This window comes from Manacus vitellinus, unplaced genomic scaffold (genome assembly GCF_001715985.3).
Source record: "Manacus vitellinus isolate BGI_N305 unplaced genomic scaffold, ASM171598v3 scaffold_13_pilon, whole genome shotgun sequence".
Lineage (NCBI taxonomy): Eukaryota > Metazoa > Chordata > Aves > Passeriformes > Pipridae > Manacus > Manacus vitellinus.
In genome coordinates, this window is record NW_021938999.1 from 8938388 (window position 1) to 8956662 (window position 18275).

General features: G+C 36.5%; 1 protein-coding gene across 1 annotated transcript in view; it reads right to left on the reverse strand.

Annotated features, from left to right (window-relative positions):
• CPNE8 (copine 8) overlaps positions 1–18275 on the reverse strand; it is a 66259-nt gene that overhangs the window by 22611 nt on the left and 25373 nt on the right. The window contains exons 7-12 of the mRNA XM_018068024.2: positions 15780–15883; positions 14119–14223; positions 12158–12199; positions 5622–5697; positions 2932–2985; positions 128–189 (exon numbers count right to left, since the gene is read on the reverse strand). Coding sequence (XP_017923513.1) covers positions 128–189; positions 2932–2985; positions 5622–5697; positions 12158–12199; positions 14119–14223; positions 15780–15883 — 443 coding nt within the window. The remainder of the gene's footprint in view (positions 1–127; positions 190–2931; positions 2986–5621; positions 5698–12157; positions 12200–14118; positions 14224–15779; positions 15884–18275) is intronic.

The following is an 18275-nucleotide window of genomic DNA, read 5'->3' on the forward strand; positions in this document are numbered from 1 at the left end:
TAAAATGAGGAAACAATACTCCTTCCAGATACCACTTAGAGCGATCATATGTGAAGCACATAAAAAAATTATTAGTGAACTATAATGAGACTGTGAAAACAAGAAAGGTTTGATGCCAATCACGTACCCGCCTTTAATATAGTCAAGGAATGAAACTTCTGTTTCAATTAGGAAGGAAAGCAATGTCACCTGAAAGCAAATAAAAGAGAGTCAGACATGAATGATTGTGTGTTTCCCAGTTGAACAAGTAGAGACATAAGCACAATGTTTTCGGAGTTTTGTCCTTAAGATGTAATTTCCTACAGTGTTAGGGGAAAAAAGAAGATTAAAAAAGATATTAAATAATTTCAATAGGTAGTTCTTGAAAGGGAATTCTACTACAGTTGCCTTTTTGATTTTTTTAATAAGGAAAGGAAAGCAATGGAAGATTGTATTCCAGAGCAGGCTACCACATACATATTTTCTGATCACTGTGTACTACATCTACAAATGAATATTAGAGGCTAAATGAAAATGCACCTATTTTATGAGCACTTCAACACTGTTTAAAGAACTCAATTACAATCATTTATGTAATTACTCATCTTGCATTAAAAGTGGCATTGAGTATTGATGCAAGCCAAGGATGCAAAAATCTAGTAAATTACACGCATATATGAAACATATATAAAAATTTTAAGTTTATATATATATAAATACAAAGATAAGAAATTTCTTCAGTTACAGCGTTTATCACTCAGAAATTATATAGATTCAAAACACAGAGATCCATCTAAAGGTGTTGCTGGCATTTTCAGCAATTGAGTCACAGAAGTGTAATCTCTAGTGAAAAAGATCCATCATTTAAGATCTTCATATCCTGTGCAGTATTTATGAAACAAAAATTCAAATTATTTTAATTTTATTTACAGAGTGACACAAAACTCTCTCACAGTGTAAGTCCAGCAGTCAGGCAATGAAAACTGCTTAAGTAACTACTCAAAGGAAATCCACTGATAATGATACAAGGAATAGAAATGAGATGCAAGTTTGTCACCAAATTTGATTTACCTCCACATGCAGCAAAATATAAACATTTAAAATACTTCTATGTTGTAAACTTAGACTCAGAATGAGATTTTGTCTTCTATCCTACTTCCTTTGCCACAGGTCCTCTGATTTTTAGGGACTAGCAAAGTTTAAAATGATCTAGTTGAGAACAGAAGACCAGGACAAAGTTCGACCAGGCTATCAGTAACACAGACTTGCATATAAGACTGAAATTTCTATGCATTTTCCCACTGGGCACAGTAATATTAACAGTTCATCTGTTCTTATTAATTTAAGCAAATGTTTTCAGTGTATCTGATGTTAAAAGGTAAAAAATGGAAAGAAAACAACTCCCAAAGTGGCCAAAGGGTTTACTTCCAAATAGAAAATGACTACCAACGTGTCAAGTTTTATCCAGTGAATTTTTAAGTTTATTACTAGGCTTTACTTGAAACTAATCCTGCATTCTGAAACATTTCTCCTTAATATGCAATTTGTCTGTCTCAATTTAAAATGACCCCATAAATAATAACAAGTTGAGATGTGTACTGTATGTAAAGCAGCAGTAAGATAGCAGTCAGTGATCTATATCCACTTTAAGCTCTCCAGTAGTTCACTTCCTATTAGTGAGAATGATAGTCTTGGTGCCTGGCCTGAAAATTTAGAAATCTGTGGGGTGAATAACGAGGAGAAGAAAAACAAAACTGCAGGCAAACACGAAAGGAAGTGACCATTTGGAGAAGCATAAGGGAAGCCTGAAGGACTAGTAGAAGTAAGGGCAAATGAGGACAAAAATCACTTGATAAAGAAAAAGACCAACAGAAGAGAACACTGGTAGAGAAGGACAAAGGAAAGACAATTGCTAACAATTGTTTATTGGAAATTTTGATGTAATCAGAAGAAAAGAATAACAAAATTTTTTCTGTTCAAACATGGGTAAAATATGTTCTTTCAAACAGAGACAGATGCATGTGAAGATGTTAAAATATCTTAAATCAAAATTAACTGAAAAACTGAACATGAAATAGCGTTTTTTTGCTCTTTTGTACCCTAAACCAGATTTCATACCTACAATTTTGAGTACACTTTTAGCGTTGGTTGAAAATAATCACTGTACATAAGTTTTTAACTCACTAATTTAGCATAAAAGAACTTTATTTTAACATGATAGGTTTTAGTAAAAGGAATATGCTAAAAAAACGAATTAGATACTGCATGGTAAATTTTAATGGGCAAGCTGTTTCTGCCTATTTTTTACAATTTAAAGCAGAGATGGAAAATCAAGTATTTATTTTCCTACTGATGAACAGACCTACACAAGAACATGAGAATGTCAAAACATTCCTTCAAGGCTATGGTTCTGTGCAGAAGTAGCCCTACTGACTTCAGTGGAACTATTCATGTGGAAGAAACCCACATGCTGGATGTGTTTTCAAAAAACATATATCTGATTAGGTTTTTCAATATACAGATCTTCAATTTTTATCTTCTTTTCTTTTTTGTAAATTGTGTTCTGAATATCACGGATACCAGGAAGTGGAAGATGAGAAGGTGTTGAAGGGAAATATTTGCTTTGCTAGCAAATGGTTCATAAACATGAGAACAGAACATGCAACACAAACAAAAGGACAATAAACTCTCATCCCAAACAATACTAACAGATCTTTCAACATATATTTAAAAAAAAAACTGTTGCCATTAGCAACTTAAGAGCACACTTGGACACATTTTTTATCAGACTCTTCAAATTAAAAAAAAACCTGAAAATAAATGCTGTATACCACTAAATAGTTATTGTGGCATTCACAAAAGGTTCTATTCTAATCCTGTTGAATTACAAGTCAGCTACACTGTTTCAAGCAAAAAGAAAAGCATCCAGTAACATAAAATATATTTACTTACTGTTCCAGAATTAACGTACTTTTTCTTTTTTCCTTTTTTCTTTGGATTTATTACCTAGAAACACAGATACAAACATCAAAGCAGTGGGATCTAACATAAAGATAAGTGTTTACAATATTTTCAAAGCAGAACGTAGTCTATTTTCAGTGGATTCTCAGTGTATTTTTACATAAGATTGCATTACTTATGCATCTCGATGCTGGGATATATGGATGTTGAAAACCAGCAAATTTATTTTCACAGTACCTGTCAGGTAAGTCCGTGCTGGTGTTCACATTTGACAAATAAGGGACTGGGGCAACAGAGGTAAGAATGTTCATTATATCTGAGTGCTCAAACACTTTGAATTTTCACAAGATTCTGCATTTTTCTGCATTCTTCATTCCAGGGTTTCAGTGTCCTGTGTCACTACTTTGTCATTTCACAATGCACCTCTTCACAATCCAGTTAATCTATTTCCATCTTCTCATCAGTATTATCTGAGAAACATGTGAGCTGTTCTACTCCCAGTTTCTGTATCTGATGCAATGACAGATCTGCTGACAGGAAGAGCCATTGGGGGCACAGATCATACTGTGTCATAAGTCATTTCATGAAAATGGCAAAGACCACCACCTGACTGTGGAGTTGTGGGGGCTCAATGCACTCCCCATACACAAGAATCTTCATAGAACTGGACTACAAAGCATTAAACAGTTTTCTTGAATGTCTGGAACCTACACCCATAAAATTTCTCATTGTAGCCAACAATAAAAATTGTATTCCTTATGAGTACCTACCCATTCAAAGGCAAGTCTCAGACAATTTCATTACATATACATTAAAATGTACTCCTGCATTTTTCAGAAATGCACATGGAATTAGAAGTAAAACATTATTTTGGTAATTAGGTGGCTCAACTGTATAACTAGGAAACTTAAATCCTTGCGGCTTACTGCCAAGTTTTACTGTAAACTACTCGCAGATGTTCTGCAAATGATAAGGAATTAGAACATTCCCCATTGAAATGTTAGTCACTTATCTGCTGTAAAATACTTAAACTATTTTGCCTGAAAATGGAAAAAATAGAAATACATGTCTTCCAAAAATTCTCACCTCTTAACCAAAACGAAATTACATTTAAAGATCCTACTCCTTGCACAACACAGAAAAGCTGTGAAACGTAAGGCAGGAACAGATAACTATCATTTGAGGTCTTCCCAAACAGGCTAAACAAGTGACTCTTTCTTTCCCTCCAGTATGGCACACTGTTATACAGTAAGTATTCTTCAAAGTTTTTACTCCCTTACATGCATATAAGCCCTTTAACACTTAAAAAATCCCAAGTAACTCCTCCCCTCAATTTAACAGTGCTTTGACTGGCAAGCAATGGATTATATCTGTGTTATTAAACAATGCAGTAACTCTTGTTGAACCAAAACCTTAGCCAGAAAGCGAGTCCTGCTGACAATTGTCTGGAAGAGGGAAATGAAGGTAACAGACTGTCTGTCTGCCCTATGGCAGTTCATTCACTGCTCTCCAGAATTCAACGGTCAGGCCTGAATTAGCAGCATATTGCTTGCCAGCAGTCATTAAATGCCAAAAAGGAGATTCATCTGAACTTTCTGCTTCAGGTAACTTGACAACTGGCTTCTTAATAATTGCAAGGAACTACACTAGAGCTTTGAGTGAAATATCATGGGGAAAAAAGGCATCTACTTGGGAGCAAAGATGAATTAAACAACAGCTTGTTTCTCTCCTATAATTCTAGGTACTCTAATTGTTATAATATTGATGTGTTTTTTCAAATTTCAAATAACTTTATAAATTAAACAACACTTTTTAGCCTCTGAAAGTCTTACACCCCTGCAGGAACCTAGGAAGCTACATGAAATCTTACCTATTAAAAAAAAGTTCAACTAAAAAGAGCTTGCTCTAGCAGATTCTTTCTAATCTGAAAATATGGGACACTCAAACACAAACTTCTCTACCTGCCTTGGGTCAGTTTGTAAATGCAAAACATTTTAAAAAGAATTTGTTCAGTCTCTTTTATTCTGATCCTGTATGGACTAATCAAGTAGAAGCAGTACATGGAGGACTGCAATGTAGGGAGGCAAACATAAGATGCTCAGGAAATGTATGCTGATGCTGGGAGTATGATATTGATCCCATATTTAAGAAACTGAAAAATTACTTAAGATGTTATGACAGAATATTCATAGTAGGGTAGGAGTCACAACACAAGAGGACATTTCCACTGCATACAGTAATCTGCGTTGTGACACTATCCATAGGAAACTTCTGTAAATTACAGTAACTCTGGGGTTGATCTTGGATCTAAATAAGAAAAAAAACCCCATGTCTTTGTCCTGCTCTGCACAGCAGCACCTTTGCTCATCTTTAAAACAAAATTGCAGCACACAATTGGAGCACCCTCCTTCCCTTCCTTCCATTAGTGTTTAACTAAACCATTTGTCAACCATTATGAAAGTTGACAAAACAACTAGGTTTAATGACAGTAATCTGAGACCAATTAAAGGATAGCTTAAGGAATGACAAAGATCTGCACACTATACAGAAAAAAACATGCTACAGCCACATAGGCTTGTCTTCTCATTATTGGCAAGAATATCTTTCCATTGTTTTCAATGTTTTCCACTGTTGTTTTCTCATTCATTTCCTGAAAGAGAGCAAATACTCACAGTACTTACCTCATACACGTTGAACTGAGATTGCCCTCTGGACAGCTCTCTGTAACTTGTTGTGAATTCTCCAATGAAATCATGGCTGTATAAAAAAAAAAGGGTTTCAAATACATAGCATTTAGTAATTTAAACATGTATTTTAACTATTTATGAAAAAGAGAAGCACGGCCAATATGAACTGACATCCAAGAAAGGAGCAATGGCAACAGATATGATTTGCTTAAAAATCTCTATTTCTCCCTCTGTTGTGTGTTCATTCTATCAGTAATACAAATGTAGAGGTGGAAAGTATTAGATTAAATCTTCTTGACAGCTTTTGCTCATTGCTGCACAATGAGGACTATGTTGTATATCAGTGACTGACCCCAAAGTGAGCTTTCAGATTCTTACAGAATCTGAAAAAACAGAGTGGGCTGCCAAAGACTATCACCATTTCCTCACTGGACGACCACTGGCACTACAGACTCTGAACTATGTGTGAGACCACGTGAGAGAAGGGGATTCCAAAAAAAAGTAACTTAAACCAGAAAAGATCAGCCCTACCAATTTGTGTAACATGACATTTGAATGGTACCCAAATTTAAGGGAAAGACCCAAAACTTATTTCCCATCTGTGAGGAGAAAAGCAATCCACTGAGGTTACTCAGCTTATGGTATTAGACAACACTGGAAAGCAGATCTTAACCTAATAGTAAAGCAGTGGCTATCAAACTTCTTTCTAAATTCTACTCCTGCTCCAAGAATACATTTGGCACTCCTGTACTGTCATCCACATTTTGAAAACTGCTTTGTCAACTCTTAAACAGGGGCTGGCATGCTGCCAAGGACCCACTGTGAGCAGCGTGGCCAGAGGGAGTGTAGTGGATGAAGCATTGCTGAGAAAGGCCAGACTGGGGTCAGGGAACTGGGGCACAGAAATCACAAGGTTTGTGTGCCAGAAGTGACTGATCTTCGAGTTCATGTCTCAGGTACCTGGAGTGGAAGCAAATGCAGGGGTGAGTACCTAAAGTCAGCTACACACCTTCCAGCAGTCATAGAATCATACAATCAACTGGATTGGAAAAGACCTCTGAGACCATCAAGTCCAACCCTTGATCCAACACTGCTGTGGTTACTAGACCATGGCACTAAGTGCCTAATCCAGTCTCATCTTAAAAACCTCCAGGGATGGTTACTCCACCAACTCCCTGGGTAGCCCATTCCAATGTCTGATTACTCTCTCTGTAAAAAATTTCTTCCTAATATTCAACCTAAACCTCCTCTGGCACAGTTTAAGACCATGCCCTCTTGTCCTACTGCTGATTGCCTGGGAGAAGAGACCAACCCCCACCTGCCTACAACCTCCTTTCAGGGAGTTGTAGAGAGTGATGAGAAGCCAGGCTCCAGGCTAAACAGCCCAAGTTCCCTCAGACACTCCTGACAGGACTTGTGCTTGAGTCCCTTCACCAGCCTTGTTGTTCTTCTCTGGACCTGCTCCAGCACCTCAATATCCTTCCTGAACTGAGGGGCCCAAACCTGGACATAGTACTCGAGATGTGGCCTCACCAGTGCTGAGTACAGGGGAAGAGTCACTTCCCTGGTCCTGCTGGCCACGCTGTTTCTGATACAGGCCAGGATGCCATTGGCCTTCTTGGCCACCTGGGCACACTGCTGGGTCATGTTCAGCTTCCTCTCAAAGTCACCAGACCTTTTCCCATTCTCCACTCTGCCCAGCTGAACTTTGCTCACTGCTGCTCCAAATTTTCCCAGCTGTACCCTAGCAAGGCATTGTATTTCCTCTACATGCTGCCTTCACATCTGGAGAGATATGAAACTAACTTTTTTACTTTCCCTCCAATGGTAAACTACAATAGGAAGTCAAAGTTTTATGACTTTGTGACTTGTAAAACTTGTTTTTTTAAGAAATGCAGCGCACTTCTAATTAAGCTATAAATATTAACAGCAAATTTAAATAAATCTGAATGTTGCAAGAAGAGGAAAAATGGAAACAATCCACAACGTGAAATTTCTTTCACTTTGTTCATAAAGAAATGAAATTAAATGAACAAAATCACACCTCAAATATAAATCTCATTTTCTGAAATCAGCATGAATCACAAAATATGGAAATCAAACAACTGAAAGGTCCAGTCATCATGCTAATGCACACGAAATAAGCAAAGCATTCTGTAAGTAAGTTTGTGAAATACTGTATGGTGAAGATATTCCTGATCAGTCAGTTTCAGAATGGACCACCTGCCATGAAACACTCCCCTTTCGGTTTGGAGATAAGGAAATTGCTTCCAAGACAGACAAAGACTTTTCTTAAGAAACATATTTTGATGAAATGCTCTCCAGACTGCAATGCTATCTAACCAGGGAACAGAGGAAGCCATCCATACATGCTATGGTACTTGAGTTTTATGTGGCCTGGAGCACATAAGGTGTATTTAACCTCGGGTAGCCATGGTACTGGACAAAAATGCATGTTGGTTAAACCGGAACCTTTCCCTTTTGTAACAGTTCTAACCTTATATTTTCAAGAGAGCTTGTATATTTCGAAGGCAGAAGTTCAAACAATAGCTTAATGACTACCTACAAACATGCTGTAGCAAACAGGAAACATAAGCAATTCTAGACAGGACTGTCTCTGGGGAGCCAAAAAAATCAATACTGCTTAAAAGTCATTGCTTCTTTAATTCTAAGAGACACCGGAAAGTCTCCTTTCCTCGTGGCTATATGCAAACACTGACAAGACCTGGGCTAGAAAGACATAATTCCTCTGAAATAATCACATTAAAAAGGTATGAGCATATAAAAGCAGTATCAGAGTACTCTGCACTTAAAAGATCATCAACTTGGATCTTAACACTCGGTATTCAGATGGATGTGTGCCCCTTCCCTAGGCTGGCTCTGAAGGATGAGTGCCTGTTGGGCAAAATTTGCCTTTGCCAGATGTATAACTCAAAGAAAAACGAGGCACTGATGCCTCCCAATATCAATGATCACACTTCACCAAGTGGATCTCCTTATTAGTCTCTGGATTGAGAATCCAAAATAGTTATTCTCTTTGTCCTCCTAACACCAAATAATCCTAGATAGACAGACTTTTGTCCATGAATGGTATATCAGAACACTGAACCAAAGACTCTCAGAACACAAAAGTATTGCTTGTAGCCCATCTCCCTAAATCTTCCACTTTTAGCCCTATGTTTTGAAGTGCTGAAAATCACTTTCAAACTTGTATTAACTTTGAATTTTTTAATTATCTAAAGGGAAAAAAATAGAGGAAAGGACAATCATAATCAGAAATATGTCAATGAGTAAGGGAAAAATGCAATAATTTAAAAATCAACCATCTAGTTGGAGAAGGAGAATGAAAAGGGAGGACAAAAAATAAGGTGAAAGAGCCTAGAATCTGAGATTTAAAATCTCTCCTGCAGTGTTGAGATTCTCAGATGAATGGTTCAGTGGCCCCAGGTTAGCACAGCAATATTTACAGCTTTAAAACTCGAGAAAAACCACTTCTTGTACGTAACAACCATATCAAGACTATGAAATGGCTTTTGCACCATGTATGCTAAGGAATATTTTTTTCTGAAGTTAAGTGAAAAGGCCTTCAGAGAGAAATAAAAACATCAGAGTATAGATGATGTGAAGTTGCACGTTATCTTATTTTTTCCTTCTGTTATACCTGTCTGCAAGTACTTCACTGATAAGGACACTCAAAAAAACCCATGACTGTTTCACGCAAGTGGGTTTGTCCAAAGTAACAAAACTACCTTTTGTGACTTCTTACGGCATCAAATATTTTGGGTTTTGTCACAGCTCTTAGTGACAATAAAAGGTATCAATTAGAACAAGTGGTCCACATTTTGACAATTTTTGAGCAAAAATTGGTTTGAGACAAAAAAACTTTTAATATTTAATAGTGTTAATGTTACAAAGAGCCTGTATTACTTTCAGTCAAGAAATTCTAAGTGATGTTTGAAAATAAATGAGTTATTTGATAATGATATTACATGATGACAATTACTGTTAAGAATGTAATTTAGGAACATGACAGTAAGAAGCTCAACCCAAAGCAACGTGGTACCTCTTTTTTCAAAACACAGATAACACAGAACGGGGAAAAGGGAAAAAAACTCATTAGTCAAGACTCTGGAAGTCAGAATCAGGTCAAGACAAGATTCAGAAATCAAGTATATACACAGTAATGTTTCCTTCCTGATTGCAGAACAGCCTGCAAAATTCAGTATAATTTGCTTTGCTATCTAGAGAGCAGGCAATCTTTCAAAGGTTGTCCCTGCCCAGTCTGCACATTTTTGGGGCAAACAGATTCAGCATAGTGAGGTGATCAGTTAGTATAACAACTGTTTCTAGAAAGAGTCCATCAAAAATGGAAATTAATATAAACTGAGTAACAGCAGACTTGTACAAAAAATTGTTGGAGTAGTTCTTGAATGGGATTCATTTCAGATACACCTGGCAATGAAAAGTTAAATTAGGCCTTTAGGTTCTCACTATGATCACTAGTAAGTGATAAGCACCACCAGCTGCCAACTCATTCCAGGTAGGATGGATTCAATCAGACCATTTTCCCCTGTAAGCTACTGAAGTAGCTTAAATGATTAGTTCAATCTACTTGTCTGATTTTTACATTGTCTGAAGTTACATGAGATGAGTGCTGTCTCATCTTTCAGAGGAATTTAACATATAGGATGTCAGTGTTCTGCCTGCTTCTAAATTGAAAAAAGACAGAAAGCAAAAAGCCAAAAAAATTCATACAATTAGAATAAAAAGGAACACACGTAAATAGTATCCTTCACATTTTGTTTTTATAGATATTAATTTTATAGGTATTCAAATTGTGATATGAACAAAAGCAGATAATCTTTCGAACTGTTTGAGAGTGGAGAGGCTAATGATTGCCTAAAATCCACAGTATGTTGAAGATTTCACTCAGAATTGCAGTCACACTGTATTATTTGTCAGATTTCTTCCTTTTCTTCTTAACTTTACCGATTTTGGAAAAAATGGGACAGCATATGGGGCTTGATATCTTGAAAAAATATAATCCTTATTTTTAATTAACTTGGCAATATAATTAACTTTTCATTGTTAGCTTATTTTCAAAAAATATTGTAGCTTATACACAAAAGTACAAATATATCAAATTTTCAAGGATTTGGCAAATATCAGTGAGGAAAGGATGTTAATAGAAGTTCTAACAGGGATGCAGTGATTTTTTGTATATGCCTTTGTTAATTTAAATACACTTATTTTAATTGACAGAATATGTTATTTTTCCTCTCCAGGGAACATCTGATTAAGAAGGACGAATTTGCACTAGTAGGTATTTATAGAGGGCAAATATGTGATAAGAATGCTTATAAATCAACAGGCTTCATGACGGAAGAAAAAAGACAAAATCATAATTTGAGAAAGCTAAATATGCTTTTGGATCTTGTCAGCAAGGAAATGAAAGGTAGCACAGGATAAATTTGCCTGTTATGGTTAAAAGATCCATTGCCACAGAAGCACAATACCATTATCTATAATACTAGAAGCAAATTGCATTAGTAGTATTAAAGACATTACTGTAAAATAAATAATATTATAAATGAAAATGCACGTGCATATCCATATATTTTAAAATATAAATTAAGATTAATAGGAAATAATTAAGACAGACCAACTTAAAGGTAAATAGAAATCAACATATTATTATACTACTCTTAGTTCTAGCACCATGATTTAAGAGTTTCTAACCAAAGTATTAAGATACAAGCTCAGACATTTTTAAAAGAATAGGAGGTATCAATACAGTGTGTTAAAAAGTAATTCTACCTTGTTTATCAGAATAAAGGCAATTTGAAAGGCTAATTTCTTCAGAAAAATATGTACAGTCAGTACAGAATAATAGCAGATATCCCTCCAGAATTCAGTAACAGAAAATCCAGGGATATTCCACTGTCCTCTTTCCAGCAACTTAGTTATATAAAACCCAGGTCTTCCAACTCTAGAGTTTATAACAACATTTTGATAAAGATGGACATTGAAATGAACATTCAAACAGAATGTGAAATTAAGACAATTAATAGGTGGCTTCTACATTGCAATATCTAGGCAACCATGAAGTAGCAATTGCAGGCACATGCATTTCATCATACTTGAAAAGCAACAGTTTATAAAGCAGTGTTTTAAGTAAAAGAAAGTAGATTATAAAACAGATGATGCCTCTCTTCATACAGGTACATTAACTGGTAACATAATGAGAGTCACAAAACTGATTTTACAGATCCTAAAGCATTCCATCTTGCTTGTTCCATGGAAAAATATATACACACAGCATGTTTGAAATAGGCATCAGTATTTACCACAACTGGAAAATAAAAAATAACTGTATCACAGCAGAACTCTTTTCCTAACACCTGTACCCCTAAATATTGGTAAACAACATTCTCTAATCCTGTTCTGGACACTAAATATTTCCACTTTTTAAAATGTGTATAAGTATGCACAGATAACCCTAAAGTTTAACAACAGAACTAATGTCTTACCTTCCATCTCTATCCCAGTCATACACTTCTACTTTAATTGTCCTGAAAATAAAAAAATAAATCAACAACAGGACCTTATTAAAACATATGTTAAAATGTACCCGCATTGCCTTTAAGTTTAATAGCATATGGGTGCATCAGTTGTGCCAAATCCAGAAAGCAGAATTTTTCAGTCATTTCTCATAGGGCAGCAAATAGCCAATCACTCAGGTTATGCAACACATCTTCATAAATTACTAATAAAATACAGTCGAAACTAAGGAAACACATTGGAAGTTTAGTCAATATATTTTGCTTGCTGATGCTCTGAATTTTCTGTTTTTTTAATAAATGATTCTTTAAAACTTAAAGTATTATCACAGTTCTTAAAAACACATTTTGTCTGTTTCCTTATGAGTAATGTGAACCTCTGAGGACAGCTCTAACTATTCTTGCTTCAGGGTTGACTGGGAAACAGACAAAATGTAGAAAACAAAAATTTTCCATGTAAAGGTTCAATCTTACTTTACATAATTAGCTGAAGGTTTACTGTGATATATACTTATCTAAGGACATTACTCCCACCTTTTCAACACAGAAAGAATCGTGCCTTGCAGAATACACCATCTAAGGAGTCTTTCTGCTGTGCCTTTTGCAACCGGATATGTCTGTCTCGTACTGGCCTTTTTAGCCACCAACACACTTGCAACAAACATGGGTAGAGCCCTTCCCAAATCTTCGTTCACAAAGCCTAGCCATGACTCCCACTTTTTACATCTATCACAGCACCTGGAGCACCAAAATATGACCTATAGAACTATTATTATCTGAAAGAGACTTTTGAGGTTTGTGTTTTTATGTATTACCACGTTGATCATAGGAACATAATCTCTACCTTTAGAAAGAAAAGTTTTCAAATTAAAAAAACAAACTTTGGATGCTTTCTCTGGACTATCAGCAGATACTAATTTGAATTAATCTGACAGCTAATGAGTATTTCTTAATTTGAAACATGATTGTTGTAGGTGGGATTAGGAAGTTTCATGGAGCCTTTATTCACAAGAACATTATGTTCAAAGCATACAAAGCAGAATCAACATGGGACAATGTATCAACAGATACACAACAGTTTGAGGAGTGCTATTATGCTTTTTAATTCTCTTTTGGAATGCTGGAGTTATTCTAATATACCTCCGCCAAAATATCATTTTTAATTATTATGAAAACTGTTTTTCTTTAGTATGACAAATAGTGCAGTGTCCAGAGACTAGCTTCATGAGTACTATTTTGCCTATGCATTATGCACATAAACCTAACCTCAAGTTAAAAATTCTATCTGATTAGAATGTACTTATTATGAAATTGCTGCATTTTATTGAACCTAATTGAGAGAGTAACCAACAAGGCCATTCTTAAGAAGTCTAAAAATATCCATCGTTACTCAACTAATTTCCCTGTTACAACTGGTAAAATATTGATTAAAAACATGGTATTACCATTCAAAGATGGATCTTTTTGCATGGGATCACTGAAAACTTCAAATCTGGAGATGATTACCTTCTGTGTTTCCCATCTGCTCACCTACGTATTTTAAAGGCTTTCATTTATTAGCATTCTCTGACATTACAATGTCACTCAAGGAAGACAGACCATCATTCTTTCTCACTGAAATATTATTAAAAAATACTTGTGCACACTAGTCACAGTGGCCATTCTTTAAATTAGTCTTTTCTTTCTGTTTCTAAATCACACCATATGGAGCAAAGAATTTTTTCCAGAAATCACTGCTAGCATTTCCTACAGATTTAACATATTTGCTTTATTTGTCCTAATTCTTTAACATGACAAATGGTTTTGAACACCTATTATCCTTTCAAAATGTTGATTAAATAACACCAGGAACTGAAGTGTATAGAAAAGATCATATATAAAAGAATACATGAGTTAGGGGTGAAAAAAAGAAAGCTTAAGCTATAGCTTACCGGTCATAGTCTCCATTACACAATGCTCTGACAGATATCTTGAATGCCTGCCACACTGGATTTAATGTATTTTTTACAACTTCTGTTTTGTGGCAGATTGTAAAACTGTAAGTAAAAAAAGAATATATATTGCATTTATTTACTTCTTCTTTTGTGTCATCTAACATGGAATCAAAAGAGCCGTAATCTGTAATAATTCATACAATGTCCGTATAAAATTTAAGATAAGAAAAAAAGAAACACAGTGAAATCATGAAGGGCATACTGAAGAGGACAGACTCATTTGAGAGAGATTACAGAGTAGAGTGCTAAACAACTCTAAACCTAAAATGTTTTTACCCAAAACTTCAACAAGAATTAAAACCAGTCAGTGAGTTATTTCAGGCAAGAGCAGCCTCCATCCCACTTGCCTTAACAGACCTTGTACAGCCAGGAATCAGTCACAGACCCAGAAAGAAAGTGTCTTGTAAGGATCTGACTCTTGCTTAGCAGATTAAGAAACTGAGCCAAGGGAGTGATGGCTTTTGGATTCTTATTCCCTATTTTATGTCCAACATTTTTTTAACCAGGGCTGTCTCAGGTAAAACATATAAGCTTCTGTGAGATCCCATGATCACCTTCTCTCAGGTGAAATACAGTGAAGTGGTTTAATGCACTCTGCTTTCTCTAAATGACGCAAAATTGAAATTCATCTTTTAAACTCGCATCGTGGGGACTGAATTGTTCAAAACAAAACAGGAGGCAAGGTCACTGGTGAAATCACTACTGGTGAAATTCCTCATACAATTGCAACTAAAGTTGTCCTTTGGGGGAATATCCTCCTCACATTCCAAAGGCCCATGTTTTTATCCTGGCTATGATTCAGAAGACATGCCTGATGATAAGAAACAGAAAAGGAACCATTCCTCTGCCACAGGTGCAGAATTGCTGTCCCAACCTCCTGCTGTTTTCAGGAGACCAATGAAAAATCAGTGGCTCAACATTCACCTTTTGGAATGAAAGTGGAGAACCATGGCATGCAAGGCCAAGAGAAACTGCATATACCAGTACTCCCAGAAAAATTCCACCACTGACCTTAATACCACTCACAAAGGAGCCATAACTCCTCCAGGCTTGCAATTTAAGATATTCAGTATTTATTTATGAAACTGTTCCTAAAATCTACCTCCGAGAGGAAAAGTGCATACTCATATATAGGTTTATGTAAACAACATAAGCTTTTGGTTTGGGGTGAGGTGAGGACTTTCAGTTTCCAGGAAAACTTAACCTGCCAGTAGAGACCCACATAGGCACTGTGTTGACCAGTGCATGTCAAGTCTCAGCAGTAGAACAGAAGAGATTAGTCTACTTTAACAAATTAAACCATGAATGTAGCAAACAGTCATTTGTAAAAAATAAAAAAACCTTTTTTTAGGGTACTTTTGAATTCTATTTCTTAGAACACTGTTAAAAAGTTAAAAGACATTTCCAAATTTGCAGTATAAAATGTTTTTATCAAACACAATTTCTAAGCATTAATGTGTTTTGCATCTACAATTTTCTTGGAGAATTCTATTTAATTTAAAGGCATACTACATCTTAGGAAAAGTAACACTATTTAGCTATTTTATTACAATTAAATTGTTTAAAGTTTAGCAGCAAAATACTTAACAGGTACCTACCTGCCATCTTCATTGCTTCGAAGAAATACAAGGAAAGGATCAGATTTCCCGAAGAAGTCCTTCTTGTCTAGTTTGTTTGCACAAAATTGCATTAAAACTGAATCCTGAAATGGGTAATACAGAAAAATTACATACAGCATGCAGTTTACTATTCCAAAAAAACCCCCTAAAAATCATTGACCAAACTATGCAAATAGAAAACAAAATAAATGAGGGTATCTGTCTTCTAGATGATCTCTAAATATTTACATTCGTGCAATGTCCTCATAGTGCAGTTTGAATGTCTGGAATCAAGAATTCCTTTGTAGGGGGCTGCAGAGAAAGAGTAATTTTCTATGCTAAATGCTTCTGGATTTTTCCAGTATTTTCTAATATTCAATGTTGTGTTCTGAGGGAAGACACACAGGCAAGAAAAGCATATTAGAATTAATTTTAAAAACTCCAGGAGACACAACTCATTCCTTCAGTGGTTTAAACCTATTGTCTGCTCCTGCTGTATGTAAAGCAAATGGCTTAGCAGCTTGCTACTAAAGAGTCCAGAACCTTCAAGAAAATGAGCCTGGATGGAAGGTTACCAAATATGCCCATTCTGACAACAAATAAGGAGAAAAGTTTCTTTGCTGTGGTCAGGCAAACTGACAATCTCACATGGTCACCTCCTTGGGCAAAGTCAAGAATGCAAAAAGGATTATAAATGCCAAGATAAACCTGCAGACTCACCAGCTGGGCCTGCTGGAAGACTGTGTTCCATAAACAGGTCTGCAGGTGTAACATCAGCAAGAGGATGACTAGGGAAAATGTGGGCTCACCCCTGAGTGGGGCATGGGACCAGGTGACAAAGGACATTGCAAACTCCATGTTTCTCATAGCTTTCTGTGCCTTGGTCTTTACTGCTAAGATCTGCCTTCAAGAATCTTGGAAACCTGAGACCCAGACCTGAGAAAGTCTAGAACAAGGATAACTTGCCTTTGGTAGAGGAAGACCAGGCAAGAGAACATTTAAACAGACTAGACATACAGAAGACAGTGGGACTTGACAGGAAGCACCTGAGAGTGCTGGTGGAGCTGTTTAATGTCACTGTGGGGCCACCTTCAGTTATCTTTGTAAAGTAATGATTTTCAGGGGAAGTTCTCCTGTCTTTGAGAAAGGACAAGAGGATCCAGGTCAGTTTTAACTCAATCCCTGAGAAGACAATACAGCAAGTAATCCTGGAAAACATTTCCAAACACATGAAAGACGATAAGCTGGCTAAGAGACATCAGCATGGATTTACAAAGGGGAAAATTCATGCCTGATCAACTGGAAGCCTTCGTTCATGAAGTGAGGGGAAACTAGTGGATATTGTTTATTCATGACCTTAGCATGGCCTTAGACACTGTCTCCCACAAAATCCTTGTTCACAAACTAATGAATTACAGACTAGAAAACTGTCAGGAATGGGCCAAGAATGCTGAATATCTGCATCAATGACCTGGATTATGGGACATGCCAGATCCTCAGCAAGTTTGTAAACAACACAAAACTAGAAGCAGCAGTTTATACAACAGATGGTTGTGCTCCCATTCAGAAGCATCTGTACAAGCTGGAAAAACTAACCAACATGAACCTCATGGAGCTCAACAGAGGGAAGTGCCAAGTACTGCACTTGGAGGGGAATAACCCCGTACACCTGCACAGGCTGCAAGGCCAACCAGCTGGCAAGCAGCACTACAGAAGAGGACCAGGGGGTCTTGGTGAACATCAAGTTGACCAGTGTGCCCTTAGCAGCAAAGAAGGCCAACAGCTTCCTGGGCTACCTTAGGAAGAGTGCTGACAAAAAGTTGAAGGAAGTGACTCAACACAGGTGAGGCCACTCCTGGAGCACTGTTCTAGGCTCCTCAGTACAAGAAAGACATGAACATACTGAAGCAATTCCAGCAAATGGGTCACTAAAATGATTAAGGGATTGGACCATCTCTCATCTGAGGAGAGTTGGAATTATATAGCCTGGAAAAGAGAAGGCTCAGGGGGATCTTATGAATTTATATAAATACCTCATGGGAGAGAGTAAACAGACTCTGCCTAGTGGTATCCAGTGGAAGAACAAGTGGCAATAGGTACACAGTTGAAATGAAAGAAATGCCATTTAAATACAAAGAAAAGCCTTTCTACTGTGAGTATGGCAAAACACTGAAACAGAGAGATTGTAGAGCTGGCTTGGACTTAAAACCCAGCTGCACAGAGCCCTGAGTAACCTGCTCTAAGAAGAGCAGGAGGGTTGGGCTAGACAATCTCCCAAGGTCTTTTCCAACCTCAGCAATTCAGTGATTACAAAACTCTTTGCCATTCTGAACATGAGCTATAAAAGTTTGACTAAAGTATAAAAACCCAGAAGATCAGATAAGAATTAATCCAAATAATAAATAAACTTAGGTAGGAAAATATCACAGACAAAGTATGTGACACCTGGTGAGAGGCTGTGAGAGAGCGAGTACATGAAAGAGCATGACAGAGAAT